This window comes from Cavia porcellus, unplaced genomic scaffold (genome assembly GCF_034190915.1).
Source record: "Cavia porcellus strain 051 isolate PalLab524CR breed Dunkin Hartley unplaced genomic scaffold, mCavPor4.1 scaffold_1, whole genome shotgun sequence".
Classification (NCBI taxonomy): domain Eukaryota; kingdom Metazoa; phylum Chordata; class Mammalia; order Rodentia; family Caviidae; genus Cavia; species Cavia porcellus.
The window spans coordinates 48,486,913-48,506,309 of NW_026947484.1; the positions used below are offsets into that span (position 1 = coordinate 48,486,913).

At 50.2% G+C, this 19,397-nt stretch overlaps 2 protein-coding genes across 6 annotated transcripts; one reads left to right on the forward strand and one right to left on the reverse strand.

The window, feature by feature from the left end:
- Positions 1-6,903: 6,903 nt before the first annotated feature.
- On the reverse strand, positions 6,904-10,607 carry Bmp4 (bone morphogenetic protein 4). Its single transcript, XM_023565919.2, has 3 exons — positions 10,483-10,607; positions 8,993-9,375; positions 6,904-8,048 (listed from the first exon to the last, which is right to left on the reverse strand). The coding sequence occupies exons 2-3, from the start codon at positions 9,366-9,368 to the stop codon at positions 7,192-7,194; spliced, it is 1,233 nt and encodes a 410-aa protein (XP_023421687.2). The 5' UTR covers positions 9,369-9,375; positions 10,483-10,607; the 3' UTR covers positions 6,904-7,191.
- LOC134475842 (uncharacterized) lies at positions 10,524-19,048 on the forward strand. Of its 5 annotated transcripts, XR_010047133.1 has the most exons (6): positions 11,635-12,622; positions 12,926-13,005; positions 13,257-13,509; positions 13,824-14,025; positions 18,236-18,346; positions 18,438-18,447. XR_010047133.1 is itself a non-coding variant. In XM_063247897.1 (5 exons), the coding sequence occupies exons 1-4, from the start codon at positions 12,356-12,358 to the stop codon at positions 13,986-13,988; spliced, it is 765 nt and encodes a 254-aa protein (XP_063103967.1). In that variant the 5' UTR covers positions 11,641-12,355; the 3' UTR covers positions 13,989-14,025; positions 18,438-19,048. The 5 variants fall into 5 exon arrangements, 3 of the variants coding, with proteins under 3 accessions (XP_063103967.1, XP_063103968.1, XP_063103969.1); XM_063247897.1 differs by lacking the exon at positions 18,236-18,346 and having other exon boundaries at positions 11,641-12,622; positions 18,438-19,048; XM_063247898.1 differs by lacking the exon at positions 13,824-14,025 and having other exon boundaries at positions 11,672-12,622; positions 18,438-19,048.
- The last annotated feature ends 349 nt before the right edge of the window (positions 19,049-19,397 follow it).

The window sequence follows — 19,397 nt, forward strand, 5'->3', positions numbered from 1 at the left end:
TACAGGCCTCATCCTGCTTGTCCTTCTCTTCCTCCAGCATTTTCCTAAATTCTTTGGGTCACTATGACCTACTTGCATAACATGTGTTATCTTTCCAAGATAAGACCCAAAGTAGATTCTCTGACAAACGCTCAAAAGCTAATAATTTTCTGGGGCAAAGTCACAGCTTATCTGCTGGCAGCGAATCTTTCATAGTTTTGTAATTGCCCCCATTCCCTGTATCGAAAGAGCTGGCTAAATGTGTGGCTTCATCCTTCAAATACCTGGGAACACTCTCAGCTTGGAAATAATAGATGTGAAAAGCACTATCAATAGACCCTGTGCTAATTAGAAGCCCTGAGCTTCAGTCTCCTAGAATGCTAAAAAGTCTCCTTAATTTATGTTGTTGGGTCTCCAAGGTGGGGGGACATTTGGTTAAAATAAATTATGAGCTAGTTCTAGATAACTGCTAAGTGACAACCAAATAAACAATTATCTACAAATAGCATAAGCCTTCAGAGGCCATGATTTAAGCGTGCAGAGCAGTGTGGGTAGAATGAACAGGACAACCAAGTGGCAAATATTGTACCAAGATAAATGGGTACCGTTCCCATGCAAAGTGGGATAAAAACATAAAAAAAATCCAAAAACTCTTCTGATTTTTCTGGCTTCCTTTGCAAAGTCATAAAGAGTGATGTCTATAAAAGGAAGGGAGGTGTTGTGAAGTTTGCTGTTTGGTTCACCGGGGTTTTCACCTGTGGGTCCACACTAACTTGCCAGAACCAACCTGAGGTTAGCAAAACTCTCCGCTCCCAAGTTATTTGCTAGATCCTAAAACTCCTCAATCCGGAAAAGCTGGTCAATTGCAAGATAGATCATCAGCAAAATAGCCTCAAGTACTGTGGCTTAGGAGAGGGGAAAGATTGATCAAACCCTCTTACCACAGCGTGAAGTTCTGAAAGACTGTGGGAAAAGTGACTTTTCTGGTTAACATTCCCCACTCCTTTCTAGCTCGATGGAATGCTTTGCTATGCAAATAACAAGTCTGATCTCAGAGGAAGTGAAGGACCCTGGATAGTAAAAGGAACTCACCTTTTGGGGGTAAATTAACTCTTTTAAGGTACCATTGAACAAATTACAGTTCCATGCTCTAAAAGTCCTCTTAGTGCACTAAAAACCTCAAAATCACCTGAGATTAGTCTGCTTCTTTGAGAGTCAGGCCTCATAAAGGGTGAGTCCCATTGGAAAAACATCTTTTGTCTGCCCTCCTTCTGGTACACAAAAGAAGCATGTGAAAATCACTCAGCAACTGGACATTTGTGTCTGACCCCAACCAACTGGAATCTGAAGGTTGAAGGTGTCAAGGTCAGTCAGAGCCTAGTAACCTAAGTGTTTGAATAGGTTTCAATTTGGTAATTACTGTCTTTGATAATTCAGCTTCCCTTTCCTACCACCCTTAATGCCCAAGAAAGCCAATGCAAGAAACTGAAGCGAGACAATGCGGGGTGTGTTTGAAGTCCAGTGACAAATGAGTGGATGACATAGTTCCTCTGACATGTTTCACCTTGGCAAGCTCAAGGCCGCGTGTCCGATCCCTAGTACCCCTCCAAAAATTACTAATCTGAAATTATGACAATCAAAGCACAAAAGCTATATAAAAATGTGCTACTATGTAGACAGATTAGAAGGAAACAGAAAATCCTAAGTAACTGCTTTAGGATGATGAGGTTGGAAGTGATTGCTTTCTCAGAAAGTTTTTTTTTTTTTTTTAATGTCATTTTACTAAAGACTAGAAACAATAGTACAGAGAGCATTGCAGGCTGGAATGAGAGAATGCAGGTGGACATTAAATATTGGGGTCTAAGCTTTCTGGAGGTGAAGTTAACACTTTGGGTTACATAGCTTTGGCTCACCACTTAGAGGCTTATTTATAAAGGAAAACTCAAAAAGATACATATTTCCCTACTTCTGGACTTGGGTGAATTCAAGGAACAGTGAGCCTTACCTTGACGGAAACAAGCCTTTAAAAAAAAGTCATGACCTTTGCAAAATAATATTATACTACAGAACATACACTTGGAATATTTCTCCCCTCCCCTTTCTCTCTTTCTTTCTCTCTCTCTCTTTCAACTTTGGGTTCTTCCCCCAGGCCTTACCTCAGAAACAACCTGCTTTGAAAACCAAATGACAGGATTAGAAGATTAAATCACCAGTAACTTGAGTTGGACAAGGCTGTACATTTTCTTGCTACATGCAGGGTAGAGTCAGTTATTGTTATCACCGGGGGAAATAGCTACCAGAGTAAAGCTGAATAGTTTAAAACCAGTGTGCCTCCGACCCTTCCCTGAATGATCTGTGGTTAATAAAACCAAAAATTTTTAAATTGCTAAAACTTTAATGAAACTAGGCAAAACTGGAATCTATGTCCACCTGGGCTATGGAGTTCAAGGATTTAGGACAAATGGACATTGTTGGAATTTTAAAAAATAATTTTGTGAGAAATCATGTCAGAAAAAGCTAAGGGAGATTAATGAGATAGCTCTCAGAAAATGTTGCAAAACTGACTGAAAGGCGCACTGCAGAAATTCCAGCAGTGACACAACTCAGCAAATTACTGTTCCCTCTTCCTTTCCTCACAGAAAACATCTTTCAAGTAAACATTTTTTTTTTTTGGTCTTTTTCCTTTTTATCAGTACCCGAGATTGAACTCATGACTGCCTGCTTGCAAGGCAGGTGCTTATGCCGCTGAGCTAAATCCCCAGCCCCTAAACATTTCTTAACTCTGTAATTTTATGTACGTTTTTTACTTGTTTGATCTGAACAGCATACTATACAATATTCATTTAGGGGTTTAAAAGAAAACAACAAACAGAGATAAAGTGGAGAATTAGAACTTACTTCAGATAACATCTAAAATAAAAAGACTTACAAATGGCAATTTCAAATTTCTTTCCTAGTTTTTTTAAATTCTTTTTGTGAGGATGACTTCAACTTTTGACTTCTTTTTCCAAAGCGATAGATGTGTATGGTAACATTAGCACAATCCAAAATTTTTCCTATAAGCAGAGTCAGTGCTACCCTATGGAGCATCAAAGTTTTAAAGTATTTTATTTATTCTGGCCTTAGATGTTGGATGTGTGGGGAAATTGCTCTGGCCATCCTAGCTAGGCCACCTTGCTGACCACTCTGAATTTACTACTAGTTACAATTTTCTGAACAGTGGAAAGCCTGGGTCACTCTGTATGGATTCTGAATGCTACAATCCACCAGTTATCCTAAATACTAACAGCAGTCCCAGGTAATAAATGCAAGGTCACCCACATGGCTTTGACTTCTTTTCTTTGAGGGAGTGGGCAGGGCTGGGGGTGCCTCTCAGTGATGCAGCACTTGCATAACATGTATGAGATCCTGGGTTCAATCCTCAGCCCTGCAAAAAGAAAAAAAGCCAATTAAATTTTAAAACTTTAAAAAAAGAGAGTATGTGAAAGTTTGTTAAATTTACTCTGTGTGGAGGTAGAATACAAACGGGAAACCTGGGCGCCCCATCTAAGCTTCTTGTCCATCCTCTCCTTGGACTCCCCGCCCAGGTCTGGCACCTGGGGGGTCCCTGGGCCAGAGGCCTGGAGGGGGTCAGCCCGCTGGCTCTGTGTCTCCACTGAGGGTTTGGCACCTCACTTCGGAAAGAAATGGGCTGGCGCTGCTCCAGCACACCTCTGTGGAGTGTCCTGTCCCTAGGGGCGCCAGGTCCTGGTGACAGTTCAGCCAGGCCCTGGGACTCTGCAGGTCCCTGGAGGAGGCTGAGGTCGCGGCTCGGATGGGTTTCAGGGTTGGCCTGCACATCGGACCTGCAACCAGGGGATTGATTCCCCACTGGCCTACCCCGCGACCCCCACTCTGTCAATGCAGTGGGCGGCCACAGTGAGCTCAGCAAGGAGACTGTCCTGCTCCCTAATTCCTGCTCTCTGCCTCGCACAGAAATCCAAGACCTCTCCACACCTCTCCACCCCAGAGAGCTCCCCATCCCACCCCATCCCCCAACTGCACGCTCCTGCGCGCCCGTTTGACCCCATTTCGCGTTCAATCTGCCGCGCAACAGCCTGAGGACTCGCGCGCGCTAATCAAATCCGGCTGTGCGCGCGCGGCTTCACCTGGGCCCGCGGCCCCGAGGGCGAATGGGCTGGGCAGGTCCTCCGCGGGGCGGGGGAGGGGACCCCTAAACTACAACCCCAGGGCGTCGCCGCCAGGCTGGGAGGACTCCCCAACACCCCTTGGACCTCTTTATAAATTGGCTGCGCAGGAGGCGGGGGCAGGTTCTTCAGATGTCAGTCCCAGGCCAAGGATTATTGGGGTACCCAGCGTCGCGGCGCGCGGAGCCCTAGCAGGGCTGCGCTGTCAGGCTGCAGCGGCGTGGGGGGCTGGGGGGTTGCGGAATGAGAGCGATCAAGACGGAAAACAAAGTCAGCAGGTCACCTGGCAGGTCCTGGGCGCATTATGCAAGCAAAGTAGGGAATGTTGGATGCGTCCCCCCTCTTTTTTTTTTTTTTTTTTCCCCCCCCCCCGCTAGTCTTTAGCGCCTAGGAAGCCGGTTGCATTTCAAGGGTTGGGCAGGGAATTCACCAAGCAGGCTCCTCTGATGTAAGACTTTTGCTGAATTCCTCAAGGAAATTTCTCCTTCCTCATCTTTCTTCGAGTAATGGGACCATGACCCTGGGGAGAAAATATTTTAAAGGGGGAGATAGCAGGCTAGATTCAAAAGGACCGCCCCACAACTGCTGTAAGGCACCGAGGTACGACTCTAAACTGCTAAACCCTATCTTAGGTAACCTCCACCACTTCCAATTCCTTATCTTCCTAGGGCCTCGGAACTAGGTTTTTAAATAGTATTTAAAGAGTTAAAGCAGGCCACTGCTCGGTCTGTTGTTTTTCATGCTAACATTTGTGGCATTAGGACTATTTTGTTAACTAGGTATATGCAATTCACAGAATTTCACGGTAAATTCCCCAGACCAAATATTTGGCTGAACAAATAAACAACATTATCCATTCCTGAAAATAAGCCAGTAGAAAAAGGGGGAGGAGGCGTGGAGTACTTGCTAGAAAGTGACCTGAGCCGGACAGCCACCAACTCGGGACTTGCCAGGATGGGGGGGGGGTGTCACTGGCACCAGTGTTGGGGTTCTAGGGTTCCTGCAGTGATAGAGGCGTTGCAGAGAGTTGCTGTAAACTGGGCAAAACAAAATGAGGCCGCTGGATACTGGGCAAAACAAAATGAGGCTGCCTGAGGAGAACCCATAGTGGGCTTCCTCTAAATGATTTATTCAAGGTCCGTACCATTAATCAAAGGGGCAGCGACTTGGGGGGGCTCAGAAAGGAGGGAAGGTCCCTCTTCCTAGGGAGCTGGGGAGGAACTGTGGAGTCTTTCTGCCTTAGCCTCGGGCTCTGATCTCCTCTCTCCACCTGCGCTCTCCAGGGAGCTGGGGCTTTGGCAACCACCCCACTTCTATTTTTATTGGTTTCCACTAAGCTGCTCCTTTTGGAGGATTGCAGGACTTCAGTAATTAAAAACAAAAATGAATCCTACTTCACCCTCCCCACCCCCACCCCACCCCCAGCCAGGAGTGTGTGCAAGACTATGTACAAGAATGCACACACATCACACAGGAAAACACACACGCCAGGCATGTGCCTCCCACGCGCTCTTGGAGGGCATGCACACACCACCAGCAACAGCAACTCTGCCACTACTCCTATGCAGACCTTCAGGACACAGAAATTTGTGTCCATCTGTCCTCTCAAAAGGGCTACACAGGGACACTGTCTACTGCCAGCCCCTGACCATGCCAGCAGACAGCACACAGGGAGCCCAAGCAGGCCAAAACTCAAACCTTGTTGGAGGAAAGAAACACCAAAGACTTCTCTGAACCTCCTAACCTAACCATATCCTTCCAGAATGGCATTGCTCTGTGCTTGACAGAGACCCCACCACCACCACTTGCAAGGCCATCAGCGTCATCCTTTGTTACTGGGCCAGAAATTAAGCTTGCTCCTTGAAGAAATCCTGGCCCAAACATCAGAGCTGCCAGGGTGTCTCATTCTGCCCAGGTGCAGAGAAGGGTACAGAGGGGAGGCCGCACAAAGTCTGACATTTGCCTGGAAAGACAGGCCAGGCAGCAGCAGCCCAGTGCCTACTTAAACGTTTGATATTTCTGTACCTGGCCCCCTTGCCAAGGTCCCCAGAATCCTAGTTCAATCCTTTGGGATTTTTAACTTGATGAAGGCTGCCTGTGGGGAATCAGGGACAAGGGAAAATGTCATGAAACACAGGAGAATGCCACCAGGTAGTACCTAAAAATAGTCATCAATAGTCATTGTCAAACTTTTGGAAGGTAAGTACACTATTTTTTTTAGTTGAGTAGAGCCTAGTTCTAAATACAAACACACACACACACACAACCCCATTGGAAGGAGGAAACCACACATACACACTATAGAGCGTGTGCGAATCACTTATCCCTGTCACACGTGGAGACACCCTAGGGTATCATAAAATCGACTTCCTGGAGCTGAGACTTCCCCAGAGCACTGGGCTGTGACGCAGTTCCAACAGGTGAACAAAACAGAGATGCTCAAGAAGCCCCAAACTGAGTCTTTCATGTGACCGCCTCCTTTCATCCCACAGCTCTTCCAAGGCATGTGTCATCCAGATGGGACAGGATGCTGCATCCTTGTTAACATTAACTAGAAATGGGAAACAATTCATCCTGGCAATTACCATCTCCCGCTGCCAGAGTGTACTTCCGGTCCCCACAGCTTCTCCACCTCCACTCCCCACACCTCCAGGCTTCCCCCCTGCCCCTTGTTCCCACCAACAGCAAACAATTAAAAGGGATAGAGCAGAAAAGACTGAGGAGTAGAAGGCCATCGTTTACCTTTAAAATAATGACTCATTTTATTTTTCTTTTAATACGTAGTTATAAATATATTTTGTCAAAATATATGATCAATATGGTCAAAACATTTGCACATAAAGTTATAAATAAGGTCAAGGTGAATGTTTAGGTTTTTTTTTTCTTTTTCTTTTTAAGATAAAAGTCCAGCTATAAGGAAGCAGTCTGTGTGGTGTATGGGTGAGTGATGGCAAGGTGTGTATGTGTGTATGTGTCTGTGTGTAGTGTGTGTGTCTGGCTGTCTGTCCTCAAGGACTGCCTGATCTCAGCGGCACCCACATCCCTCTACCACCATCTCCTGATAATTTTTCAGTACCACCTTGTCATACTCGTCCAGGTAGAGCATGGAGATGGCACTCAGTTCAGTGGGTACGCAACAGGCCTTGGGGATGCTGGAATTGACAGAGTTGACCAGGGTCTGCACGATGGCGTGGTTGGTGGAGTTGAGGTGGTCCGCCAGTGGGAAGGGGCAGTCCCCGTGGCAGTAGAAGGCCTGATAGCCTGGTGGGGCCACGATCCAGTCATTCCAGCCCACGTCGCTGAAGTCCACATAGAGGGAGTGGCGCCGGCAGTTCTTATTCTTCTTCCTGGACCGCTGCGGATGATGCTTAGGGCTGCGCTTGGCCCTCTGGCGTCGGGTTAAGGTGTGGCCCCGGCCATCGTGGCCAAAAGTGACCAGGAGGGGCCGGAGCTGGGCCCACTCGCCACTCCCTTGAGGTAACGATCGGCTAATCCTGACATGCTGGCCCTGGTGGGTCCTTGTGTGATGGAGGTGAGTCACCTCCACGGCCAGCCCATGGTTGGGCTGCTTCTCCCGGGTCCAGCGAAGGACCGCAGGGCTCACGTCGAAAGTTTCCCACCGTGTCACATTGTGGTGGACCAGTCTCGTGTCCAGTAGTCGTGTGATGAGGTGCCCAGACCCCGTTTCTGCCGGGGGTTTCATAACCTCGTAAATGTTTATGCGATGGAAGCCCTGCTCCCACGCAGGGCCCTGGTCCACCTGTTCCCGGAAGAGCCTGAGCTCTGCGGAGGAGATCACCTCGTTCTCTGGGATGCTGCTGAGGTTAAAGAGGAAACGAAAAGCAGAGTTCTCACTGGTCCCTGGGATGCTCTCCAGGTGTTCTGCGCAACGGTTGGGAAGGAAGGGAAAAAGAGAAAGCATGTGAGTGGTACATTCTGCTTAGCCAGTGCCAGGATGCCAGGAGGACCTCTTCATTTGCAGGCACGGTAAAATAAGGCAGTCAGGGAACCAGCAGAACTCAGCTAGCATCTATCAAGCACCAAAGACAAAGTATCTCCCAGCCTCCTTTATATGTCTAATAATTTCCATGTGTCAACTCCTTCACTCCACCACCTCCGGATTCCCCTTTTAAAACCCACTCTTAGTTTTGTGTACACAGTTTTCTTTACAAGTAGTTGTAAAGAAAAAAGAGGGGCCAACAGAGCGGGAGCAGGAGGAAACACACACAGCCCCGCTCTCCCTCTTCCCCTCTTGAGCATGTTACTAAACATTTCCCCAGCGATCTTGGAAACACAGAGCGGGCCTTGTTGATCGTGTTACAGAGGGGAAAATAAATTCCAACACAGTAATGATGCTGGTGGATTAATAACTCAGATTTACTTTGGAAAAGAAACATCCGCTAGGAAACATTCAGATCAGATTACAAGGCCCCTATTGAATAAACCTGACAAACACGCAGCTGTAATATTAAATCAGTAGGTGCTTTGGAAAAAAAAAAAAAACCCAGGCAGAAAAGGCTTTGATATGGCAAAAACACACCGCTGGGGCCAGCTAGCCCTTGTCTGAATGGTGGTCCCCTTCACCAAGACCCCTCCCCCTCTGTCTCCAGAAAATACGTTCATCGGCAGCAGCTCTGGAAATTCTTGGAGGTAAGCGGCTGGCTGGTTCCTCGGCCTCCAGGAGTGGGGCTTTGATGTAACCTGAACTGTCTTCCCCAGGGCTTCCTTCCACGGCCTCCAGGCCTCCAGGCCTCCAGCCAGCCCCGCTCGCTCGCCCTGCCCTGCCCTGCCCTGCCCTCCCCCACCCGGTGGGGGCAGGGACTGACCTTCGTGGTGAAAGCTCCTCACGGTGTTGGCCCGGCTGGCAGGGCGCTCCGGGTACTCCAGGCCAGTGCCTCCGTGGACCTGCTCTTCCTCGTCCTCTTCCCCAGACTGCAGCCGGTACAGATCCCGCATGTAATCCGGGATGACGGCGCTCTTGCTGGGCTGCGGGCGGCGGCGCAGCCCGAACATCTGCAGAAGCGTCGCCTCGAAGTCCCGCAGGAGCTCATGGCTCTGCCCGGAGCGGCGTCCTCCCGCGTGGCCCTGAATCTCGGCGACTTTTTTCTTCCCCGTCTCAGGTATCAAACTAGCATGGCTCGCGCCTCCTAGCAGGACTTGGCATAATAAAACGACCATCAGCATTCGGTTACCAGGAATCATGGTGTCTCTGGGGAGGGGGAAAGGTGGAAGGTTAAAGAATAAATAAACACCAATAAACAGACAGAAACAGAGATGGCTCCGCATATGCATAGAGGGCTGGTTGCGGAGGGTCAGGATGTATAACAGGTCAGAAAGATCAAGTTTGTGTTCTCTCCCTCACACCCTTCCACCCACCCACCCACCCACCCACTACCAGCAGCTGCAACCGGCCGAGAAAGGCCTGAAAGAAAGAATTGCCCTGTAATTACTTGGTCTAACTTGTTTACAGTCAAATAACCCCAAATCAGATAGCCTCCATCCTGTTAATCTTTTTTTGTCCCAACTGGTATCTGAGCCATGATCTCAGCGTGGCTTCTTCAAGGATAAACAGTTAACATTGAGGGGGCTGGGAAGGGGTGGGGGGACGAGAATGAGAATGAAAATGCCACTGCTTTACCACTTCGGACCTCCAACGTGTTCCCCCGCTTCCTCCACCCCAATGCCCCCCTTTCTTCCTCCACCCTCTGAGCCCAACTTCCCTAACTTCCAAATTCTTGGGGAGCAGGAAGAAGGAAAAACCTAGAAGAGGGGACCGGGCGGGCGAAGAAGACAGGGCGGCAGGGGGCAGCGGCAAGGAAAGGAGCCTGGGGTCTGCTCCGGTGGCTGGACAGCCCATGAGTTTGAACCGCCCAGCAAGGAAAGCAGTGCCCGCTGACCCGCTCCCGGGCAGGGGCTGGGGTGATTCCACAGAGAGCTCAGGGATTTTGACAGGAGGCTGGGAACGGCGCGCGGGGACACCCGGCGCTGCCCAAGCCAGTCGGGCTGGGACAGGGAGTGCTCAGCCCTCAAGGTACAACCCCTAGTTGGGGACCTTGCATCTCCTCAGGCCCCTCGCGCCCCATTTTCTTGCATCGCACGGGATCTGAGAGGGCGGGGAGGGGGGGCAGGCAAGGCTTTAAAAGCACCCGGCAAGCTACGAGAACCCGGGCTGCGGGGCCAAGAGGAGCGCGACAGCGCAGCCAGCGCGCGGAGTGCGGATGCTGGAAGGAAGGTCGGACCGCAGGGACCGACGGCGATGGGGAGGAGGCTGGGGGTGAATTCCCGGGATGGGGGGTAGGAAGAGGTGTCTACTCACTGACAGAAAACAAGGCATATAATAACAGTCCATGATTCTTGACAGCCAATCTTGAACAGACTTGCTGGAAAGGCTCAGAGAAGCTGCGGCAGTGCGTCGCTCGGAATGGCACTACGGAATGGCTCCTAAAATGAATATTTGAATATAATGAGACTCCGGCGCAGACAGGCTCTGTTTTTCTTCCAGCCCCTCGGAGTCACGTGAGTGCTCAGGCCCCACCCCGTGCGCTGGGGCGCCCGCCCTGCCCACTCCACCCTCCGCCCCCGCTCGGCTCTGCTCCGCCCGCCCATGGATGCGGCGCCCCAGACCTCGCACCCGCCGCGCGAGCGCCGGGGAGGAGCCGGGTCGGGGACCTAGCGATCGCCTCTACCTGCGGCGCGCGGCGCATCCGTGCAGATCCGCGCGCCACGGCCTGAAGCCGGGGAGTCCAGAGCGCGCTGTGGGGACTGCACCTCCCAGCTCAGACGCGACCCCGGGAGGGAGGGGGCTGCTGCGTCTGGGTAGTGCTCGAAGCTTCACCCCCGAAAGGCACTTGAAACGGAAAAAGCCCCGAGGGACCTCGCGCACACAGGCACACAAACGCGCGCGCGCGCTGGGTCTCCAGGAGGCCAAATATCGCTCCCAGCGATAGCCATCCACCCCTGCGGGGGCTTGCGAGTCTTCAAACCAGCAGGACAACACATTTAGCAAAAATTGCTGCCCTCCCTGCAGCGCCCCGGGCAGGGAGGAAGGGGGTTCTGGGTGTCACCAGTGTGAGAAAGAGGGACAGGCTGCTAGAGGCGTTTCTCTGGTTCCAGTTTGGGAAATCCTCCTAGGGTGTCTGTCGGCCGTTGCGTCCACACTACCCCCCTCCCCCGCCCCAGTAAAGCGGATCCCCAAGAAACCGATCGGCGGAGCCAGTCAAGGCGGAGGGACAGATGCTTGGGCTCTGGGTTCCAGACAAGTTCAAAAAGAGGCGTCGCCAAAGAAAGGGCGCATCCCATGTTTCAAGTCTTACAATGTCGCCGAGGTTTTACGACTCTCGACCCGCGCAGAAAAGAAATCCCACCACGTTCCCAAGAGTGGAGCAAACTCTGAACAGCTCTCGGCCCGCACTCGCCCTCGGTCTGCGTCTCCGGTTCCCCGGCTTGGCTTATTTTTTAAACAACTACACCACCCCCCCGCCCCGCCCGCGCCACTTCCTCCCCCACCCCCTTCCTCCTTTGCACCCTCTGCAGAGTCGCAGCAAATATTCCTGTAAGAATTTTATCAAGTCACAGCTCAAGCAATGCCCGGGGAAGCGGTGCTCGCGGTTCACCTAGCGCGAGGGCCAGTTCGGATACTGGAGCTGGCGCAATTCCGCGTTCAGCCGGGCTGTATGCACCGCGTCACCGCGGGGCCTGAGCCCCACGATTCCTGCCCGAGCGCTTACTCCACTGGGCCTCTCCTTCGTGAGCCTGTCCCTAGTTTCCGCCTTGGGTTGCGTCGTTCCGCAATGGCACGGGATGGAGGTCACGCTTTCCCCTTCCAAACCTAAACTGTGCTTTAGGGAGCGCTCTGCGAGAAGCCATTTAGAAAAAGACGTAAAGGACGGAGCAGCAGCTCTGCCCTCTCTCCGGCGCCACCCGATACCGCGCGTCCGGGTGCGGAGGCCGAGGGCGCCCCTGCGCGACCGTCCACGCCCGGCGACGGCCGCGCCGCGGTTGGAGCCGTTTCTCCTCTCCCCGTCCCACGCTGGCGCTGGGGCGAACTAGGAAAGGGCTGGCGAAAGCCAAGGGTTTTCTTTCCCTGCTTTGCTTTGAAAAGATTGGAGCCCTTAGAAAGCCCCACGGGGAGGTCTCCAGAAGTGAGAAGCAGGCAGAGACGGGCCGGTCCCCTGGCGCAGGCATCGGGGATGGCGCGATCCCGGGATCACGCGACCATCTCGGCCCCTCGGAACCGCCCGGGTGGCGGTCGCAGCGCTCGCTGCGCTGTCGCCGAGCGGATGGGGAAGCAGGTTCGTGTTTCAATTTCGGATTTTTCCCCAGATTTTTCAGTTACAGAGATAAAGACCATGTCCTTAACCTCTCCCCACCTCCCGGCGGAGGCAGGAGCGGGATACAGCTCCGGGTGTTGCGCTTTGCTTCCCTACCGGAATCTCCTTCCCACGCCGAAGTTTCAGGTAGCCTCAGTTTACCAATTGTGTGTCTCTTGGGGTTTTAATGTCTTACAAAAGCCTTCAGCTCCTAAAACCACGATATTCATAAACCATCTATCAAAGCTGCGCCCAGGAGGAGTCTGAGGCCCGGGTCCAGTTCCCGCGGGGAGAGGGTCCGAAGGGACCCGAATCCCCCGGGACCTTTACCTAAGGGTTCCTCCTGAGGGGGGCCTGGAGGAGTCGTGCGTCCCTCCAGAGTGTAACCTTGGGAGGCGACGCCGCAGGAGCCCTTAGAGTCACCACGTCGCCCACACCTCCCCGTGCAAGGATCGGGGCAGCCAGTCTAGAGGAGAAGCTCGGGGAGCACGCGCGTCCTGCAGCGGCGGCTCGCAGCTCTCTGGGACAAGGTGAGCGCCGGTCCCCTGGACGCAACGCAGCCCCACGGGCGTCGGGACCGCGCGACAGCGCTCCCTGCCACTGACCCGGCTCGGGCTCGGTGTCCTCGGCCCACGTCGAGTCCTCAGGCGCTCTACCTCCCGCTGGAGCTCAGAGCCAGTTTGCTCTCGCCTCTTTCTCTCCGGGCCCTTCCCGTCTGCGAATCGCACCCGCCAGCCCTGGAGTAACGCGCTCGACCCAAACCCCACCTTTCCTTTCCAAGGACCCCGTACCAAGGACGTCTCAACGTCCCGCCTCTCCAGCTGCGAGGACCCCAAAGTGGGAATGGAGAAGGTGCCTGGGGCACAGGCGTGAGCGGATGTGGAGGTGTCCAGCGGAGGAACCCCACCTCCCTCCAAGGACACCACTGCGGGGTGCGGGACACGCCACCTCCTCCCTCGGGTGCACCCGGCGCCCCGAGCTTCTCCCTAAGTCGGACCTCGGTCCCTTTCAAGTGCGGCCCTCGCCGGCGCCAGGTACCTCGCTCACCATGGGTCCCCGCAGTAGCGGGCTCGCCAGAAGCAGCTCCTGGGGACCTCTGAGTGGCTCGGGGAACGGGGCGAGGGCCGGGGATGGGGCGCTGCAGGCTCGGGACGGCTCGGACGGGAATCGTATCGGGGTCAGAGGCCAGGAGGGACTCAGCCCGGCGTCGCAGGGTTCCAGCCAGAACTCACCTCGCGTCCGGCCGCGCTCCTTCCCGCCCACCTTCCTCCTCTGCCCTCCCGCATCCACTCCTTCCTCCTCTTTCCCTCCCTCTCTTTCTTTCTTTCCTTCCTCCTCCTCTTCCCAGGCGGCCCCTCCCTTCTTCCCTCCTCCCTTTCTGGCGATGGGAGCCCCGCCCACATCCTCCTCCCCGCCGCCCGGCCCGGCCGCGCAGGCCCGGGTCCCGGAAGCGCGCGCAGCCCGCGGCCCGCGGATGCCGCCGGGGCTGGGACGTCGCTGCCTGTGGCTCTGAGAAGCGGCCGGGGCTCACCTGGGGACCACGTGCGGAGGTACTAGAAAGCATGCACCGACTAGTCGCTGTCCCTTCCAAAAATACCCATGGGAGTCTGGGCTTCCCTGGGTTTAGAGTAACTGCTGCCCAAACTGATGATTAAAACACTGAGTAATCACCATTTACCCCGAGTAATTAGAGATAATGAAACACCTCTAAAATCAGGTTATGGAGAAAGGAGCTGTTGGATTGGTTTAAAGGGTGGCCTTCCATAAACTGTTAAAGGATTTCCAAACGTTGGGAAACTGGCTCTGCGCTGAGCTGTGTCCCTAAAAGAGATACTCCTTTGGCTACTAAAAGGTGACTTTCCTTCCAAAAGCTTTTTTAAGAGCTCCTTGTGGAATACCTTGGTGAAGACTCTTGGGCACACAGCTCCTGAAAGGAACCGCCTCCTTCCTCTTTGCAAGCTGGACCTTTCAGATTCCTCTGAAAGATCCAGCCAAGGTGGCTTGCAGACAGGCTGGCCCTACCTTTACTGTTAGCAACGACTTTATAGCTCAGAAACTCTCTGAAGCCCTGGCCCAGCAATTAATTTTGTTGTTGATTGTTTTCTTTTTCGTGGAATACCTAAGAATTCTTAACCTCAGCAATCTGGGCTTCCAAGAAGGTAACAAGCAAAGAAGCACCCACCTCTTTGAGGGGAAAAAACAGATGCCCTTCAGCCGTTTTTTAAAGAAAGTAGGAGAATGAGGATTTGGTGCCTTCCTATCCCCCCAAAAGTACTTGTAATCATATTAGCAGGGAGGTGGAATGTGGTGGCTTCTAAACCTTCCCAAGCAGGAACTGATTTCACAAGCTGCTCCTGATGGAGCCCAGAGGGAGCTATCAGCCCCATCTCTGTTCTACAAACAAGGAAGGGGACGGATGGCAGGGTGGAAGGGACTCGCCCAGAGCCCTGAAGTCACCACCAGCCTCTCTCTGCAGTCTGGAGCTAGCATTGCAGAGCAGGGTTGAGGCTCAGTACCCTGAGCTCTGGGTACCCAGGGAGAGCTGAACATTTTCTCTCCTGGATTTCTTTCCCTGAGATGGACCTTATTGTCTCCACAAAGCGCTGAGGTCTTCTCCCCTTGGACAGACTTCAGCCTAGTTAGACTTCAGACTAGATAGCTCATCTATAAAATTACATTTGTATAAGTTGGCTATTTGGAAAAGAGGAACTACTTTCTGTACTGTGTGCAACAGAGATTAAGAAAGGTGGAAAGCATAGGAGAGCTGAGAAATATTGGTGGGAGAAGGGTCATAACATCCTGCCACCTGGCAGGGGTCTTTTTGCTTAACAGCAAAAACCAGCCAAGTCCTTCCATTCCTTGGCATCCATATTTTCTTATCTGAGACAGTGAAATAATTAGGCCCCATACTGTCCACACTCCCTTTCAACTTGAAAATCATCTGATTATTTTATTGTAATTGTAACAAACATTTACCTTCTTTCATTTTAAATCACTTCTGAGCCTATGTCCCCTAAGAACCTCCGATTAAACAGAGCAGAGCAATAAGGCCAGCCCCAAAAGATGATGAAAAATGTACCTCCAGCTGCCAACACAGTCAGATTTATAATTAATTATTAAAAATAACAGCACAAATTAACCCCATTCTGTGATTACTAATATCTCTCCTGAGGCATCAGGTAGTAGGGTCCTCTCACCCAGATTAAATTGTTCCCCCAGCCCCTAAATCAATCACTCTTGTTTTAATCATTAACACAATGTGTTCCTTAATATTTAAGCTCCAAGACAACGGTGATATGCTGTCCTGAAAAAGAGGGCTTTATTTTCTTTGAAAGCATGATGTGATCAGCTTTTCAAACCCCAAATGTTTTGAGATGGACAGGCTCTTATCTCATTTTGCTGAAGCCCAGACAATAAAGTGACCCCCGGCCCACCCATGAGTCTGTGAAACCTACCTTCCTGGAGTCTCCAATTAAGCTACTCGGCACACCTTGTTTAGACTCTGATACGGATCTGTAGGTGTGTGATGGGCGAACTCCACAGCAGTTCCCTTGGGACAGCTGGGACAGCGTGTTGTTGTTTTTTTTGTACCTGCATTTTTTCTCATCACCCTCCCCAACACACACACTCACCAAAGAACCAAGTGTTTGCTGGTTAAAAAGCCAATCACTCACACTCCAGTGATCAGAGTTGGTGAGGGAAACCTGTCTAGTGCTGTCCCCTCTCTGGAGCACCTCTGCACATTTTGGTGTTTTTATAGGCTGCAGTGTGGTAGAAACATACCAAATAAAACCACACTTCAAGCATACAGACAGAGAAGAGGAGCCCATCATGACTGAGGAGCACCTACTGTTTGTCTGCCACTCCTGCAGGACGGAGGGCATTGGTTGTGAGGTTTTTCCCTGGAGAGAGTCAAGGACTCTCTGGTCAGCAATTCCTTGGCGTGGCTTTTCTCCAGGTGTATTCTAAGGACACAAACTTAGCATAAGGGTAAGAGTGCCAACTGAATGCAAATTTCCTGGCCCAACCTGCAGGTCAGGACCTAGAAATCTCCATGTTTTCCTGATGATACCCAGCACACGCAACCTTGAAAACTACTGTTTTGAAAGTTATTTCACTTAGTTTCAGGGCTGACAAATAGAGTACTGCAAGACGGATGCCAAGACATTGTTAAATATTTAAGGAATATGCTTTAGTTAGTGCCTCATGCACTCTAAGTATGGCAGTTATATCCCTATGCCCAGAATACACCAAACAGTTCTATGCAGGTGAAATGGTTTGCATTCCAATACATGCAGCAGTCTTTGCTTTTAGGTCCCCGATTAAGAAGCAATTCAGAGCTTAACTGACCCATTCCTAGAACACCAGAACTCTGGGATGCTAAGGCAGGAAGATTTCAAGGTTGAGTCTAACCTGGCAACTAGGGACTTAGCCAGACCCTAACCAAAAAAAAAAATCTTCAAGGCTTCTTTGCATATTAGCTGTCTGTGGAAGTTTTAGGGGAGTTCTTTGAAGGAATTCCCAGCAGCATAATATTGCTAACTACTGAGCAGCAGTAAGCTAAATCAATGAAAAGTGGAAATGGAGGAGATCTCTGACCTGGCCTGGACTATCAATTTTCCTCTTACGAATAGTTACCATATGTTATATATTTATTCTCTGGCCCTCACAGCCCTGAGGACATACCTGTTCTATACATGAGACTATAGGGTAGGGAGGCTGTAATACAGGCTCAAGCTCACAGAGCTAGTAGATGCTAGACCCAAACTCGAGACCAGGTTAGTCTGTCTCCTCCCCTGGGTGTCTTGAATTGGGCTGTCAGGGGCTGGATCCCTGTGGCCTCAGCTGTCAGCTACACAGCTGGCCCTGGGGACTTTCCCCGGGCCAGACACCTTGTAGCCTGCATGTGCTGGGAGCTTTAGGAGATCTTTCCTAGTTCCTAGGGGTCAGAACAGAATCAAATCCCAAAAACTTGATTCTTATTGACATCTAGCCCACCTTAGGGCAGGACTTTCTGTGCTCTTCCCCAGAAAAGGTTGTGATTTTGAGACAGATACTAATTACCTGTGCTGGGACAGTTTCCATCTTGTAAAATGTGATTAGTAGACAATTCCTCACAGGTTCTTTAGGCCCTAGGATCTCTGGACAGCACATCCTAGGACTATCATTAAATCACAGTCAAGTTGCTTAATATTCAGTGTGTTGGTTTCCTCATTTATAACCTGAGAAGAATAATTTTTATTTCATAATGTTCTTATAAACATGAAATGAGTTAATATAATAAAATAGCAGGCACAAAGGGTCTCATAAATATTGGATATTACTATAATTCTTTCAAAACTAATCATTAAGTGAGGGAAGTGGAAGGTAAAGACACACTTCGGTATTGTGTTTTATTTAAAGATTAAGACAATTTTCTTTTGGCATCCCTGAGAATTAAACCCAAATCCTTTTTACTGAGCTGTACCTCCAGCCCTTGTTTATTTTTATTTTTGTTTTATTTTTATTTTTATTTTGACACAGGGTCTTGCTAAGTTTCCCAAAGTGGCTCAAATCTGTGATCCTCCTGCCTCAGCCGCTCAGAGTTCTGGGATTACAGATGTGTATCATCATACCCAGCAGTTATGACAAACTTTGTAAAGGAAAGGATTGGCCTCAAATTTATTTTGTTGTCTGGAGTGCTGCACACATCTGAGGTGTTTATTTAGTAATGGCTGTTATTTACAAGAATAGCATTCACCAAGTTAATGTTCATTACAGTTTGCCTGTGTGGATTTGATCCATGAACACAGCCCTGCCAAGATAATGCATAACTGTCAGACTCCTGCCTGCAGAACAAGGAAATGTCAGGCTTTCGGACAGGCCCAAAAGGTTTTCCATCTTTCACACAAGAGTTTTCCCATTTTCTTTTTCCTTGTCTAAAGCAGAACTAACTTGCTTTTGTTTCTTTCCTTTGACTTAGTGATTGACTAATTGACCGATGGATTGCAGTGCTGAGGATTGAGTCCAGGTCACTGCGCATGCTAGGCAAGCAAGCACTCTACTCCTGAACCACACCTCCAGCCGGAAGAGGAAAAGGGGATGCAGTTGTGCAGCTGTTCTATTTCTAAGCACCGAAACTGTCGTCAACCTTGATATACCTCACTTAAAGCTGAATGGCACTAGACTCTAATACTTTCCCACATATAGAAGAAAATGCAGTTCCCTTTAAGTTCCCTATGCCTTCCAGTGCTGCATCAGTACTTTCTGGACTAGGATCCTTTCTGTTATAACCCATCAGCAGATAGGGTTATATATCAAAAAACTGCGCAGAGAATGTTGGACGATATCCCAGTTGATATCAGACAGATGAGAAGATTGCTTTTATATTTTAAAATGTTTCAAATGTTTCACATATTTTAAAATGTGCCAATAGGGCACAGATATAGAATTCTTTCTTTTCTAAAAGAAAGGTCAGGATGGAAGCCACACACAGTGTTAAATCAATATTTAAGTTTATTCTAAAACATGGCCACCTTTTTCCACAGCAATGTACTGTTTGGAAATAAATCCATGTAGAGTGTATGACACAAATGAGACCTTTGGAATGTCTTCGTTCTCAGCTCACCCATCCTTTTCATTCTCTCTCTCTCTGATGGGTCAGTGTGACCCAAACAGGAATTGCTGTCACTAGAGGACAAGTTTTAGAAGCGAGACACAATCCTACACCAGCATTCGACTACCTACTGAATTATCGTGCTTTCCCTATCAGAAGCCCACTGAGTAATGCCAACTAACTTCTACCCCTCCGTACACACTAAAAATGTCCTAGCCTTTTGCAGGGAAAGCTCTGTCCATGATCTTTTATTGTATAGATAAACTTGAATATTTTTACTAATAGTACAAATATTTCACAGTCTTGTGCAGGGAGGAAGCCCTTTTA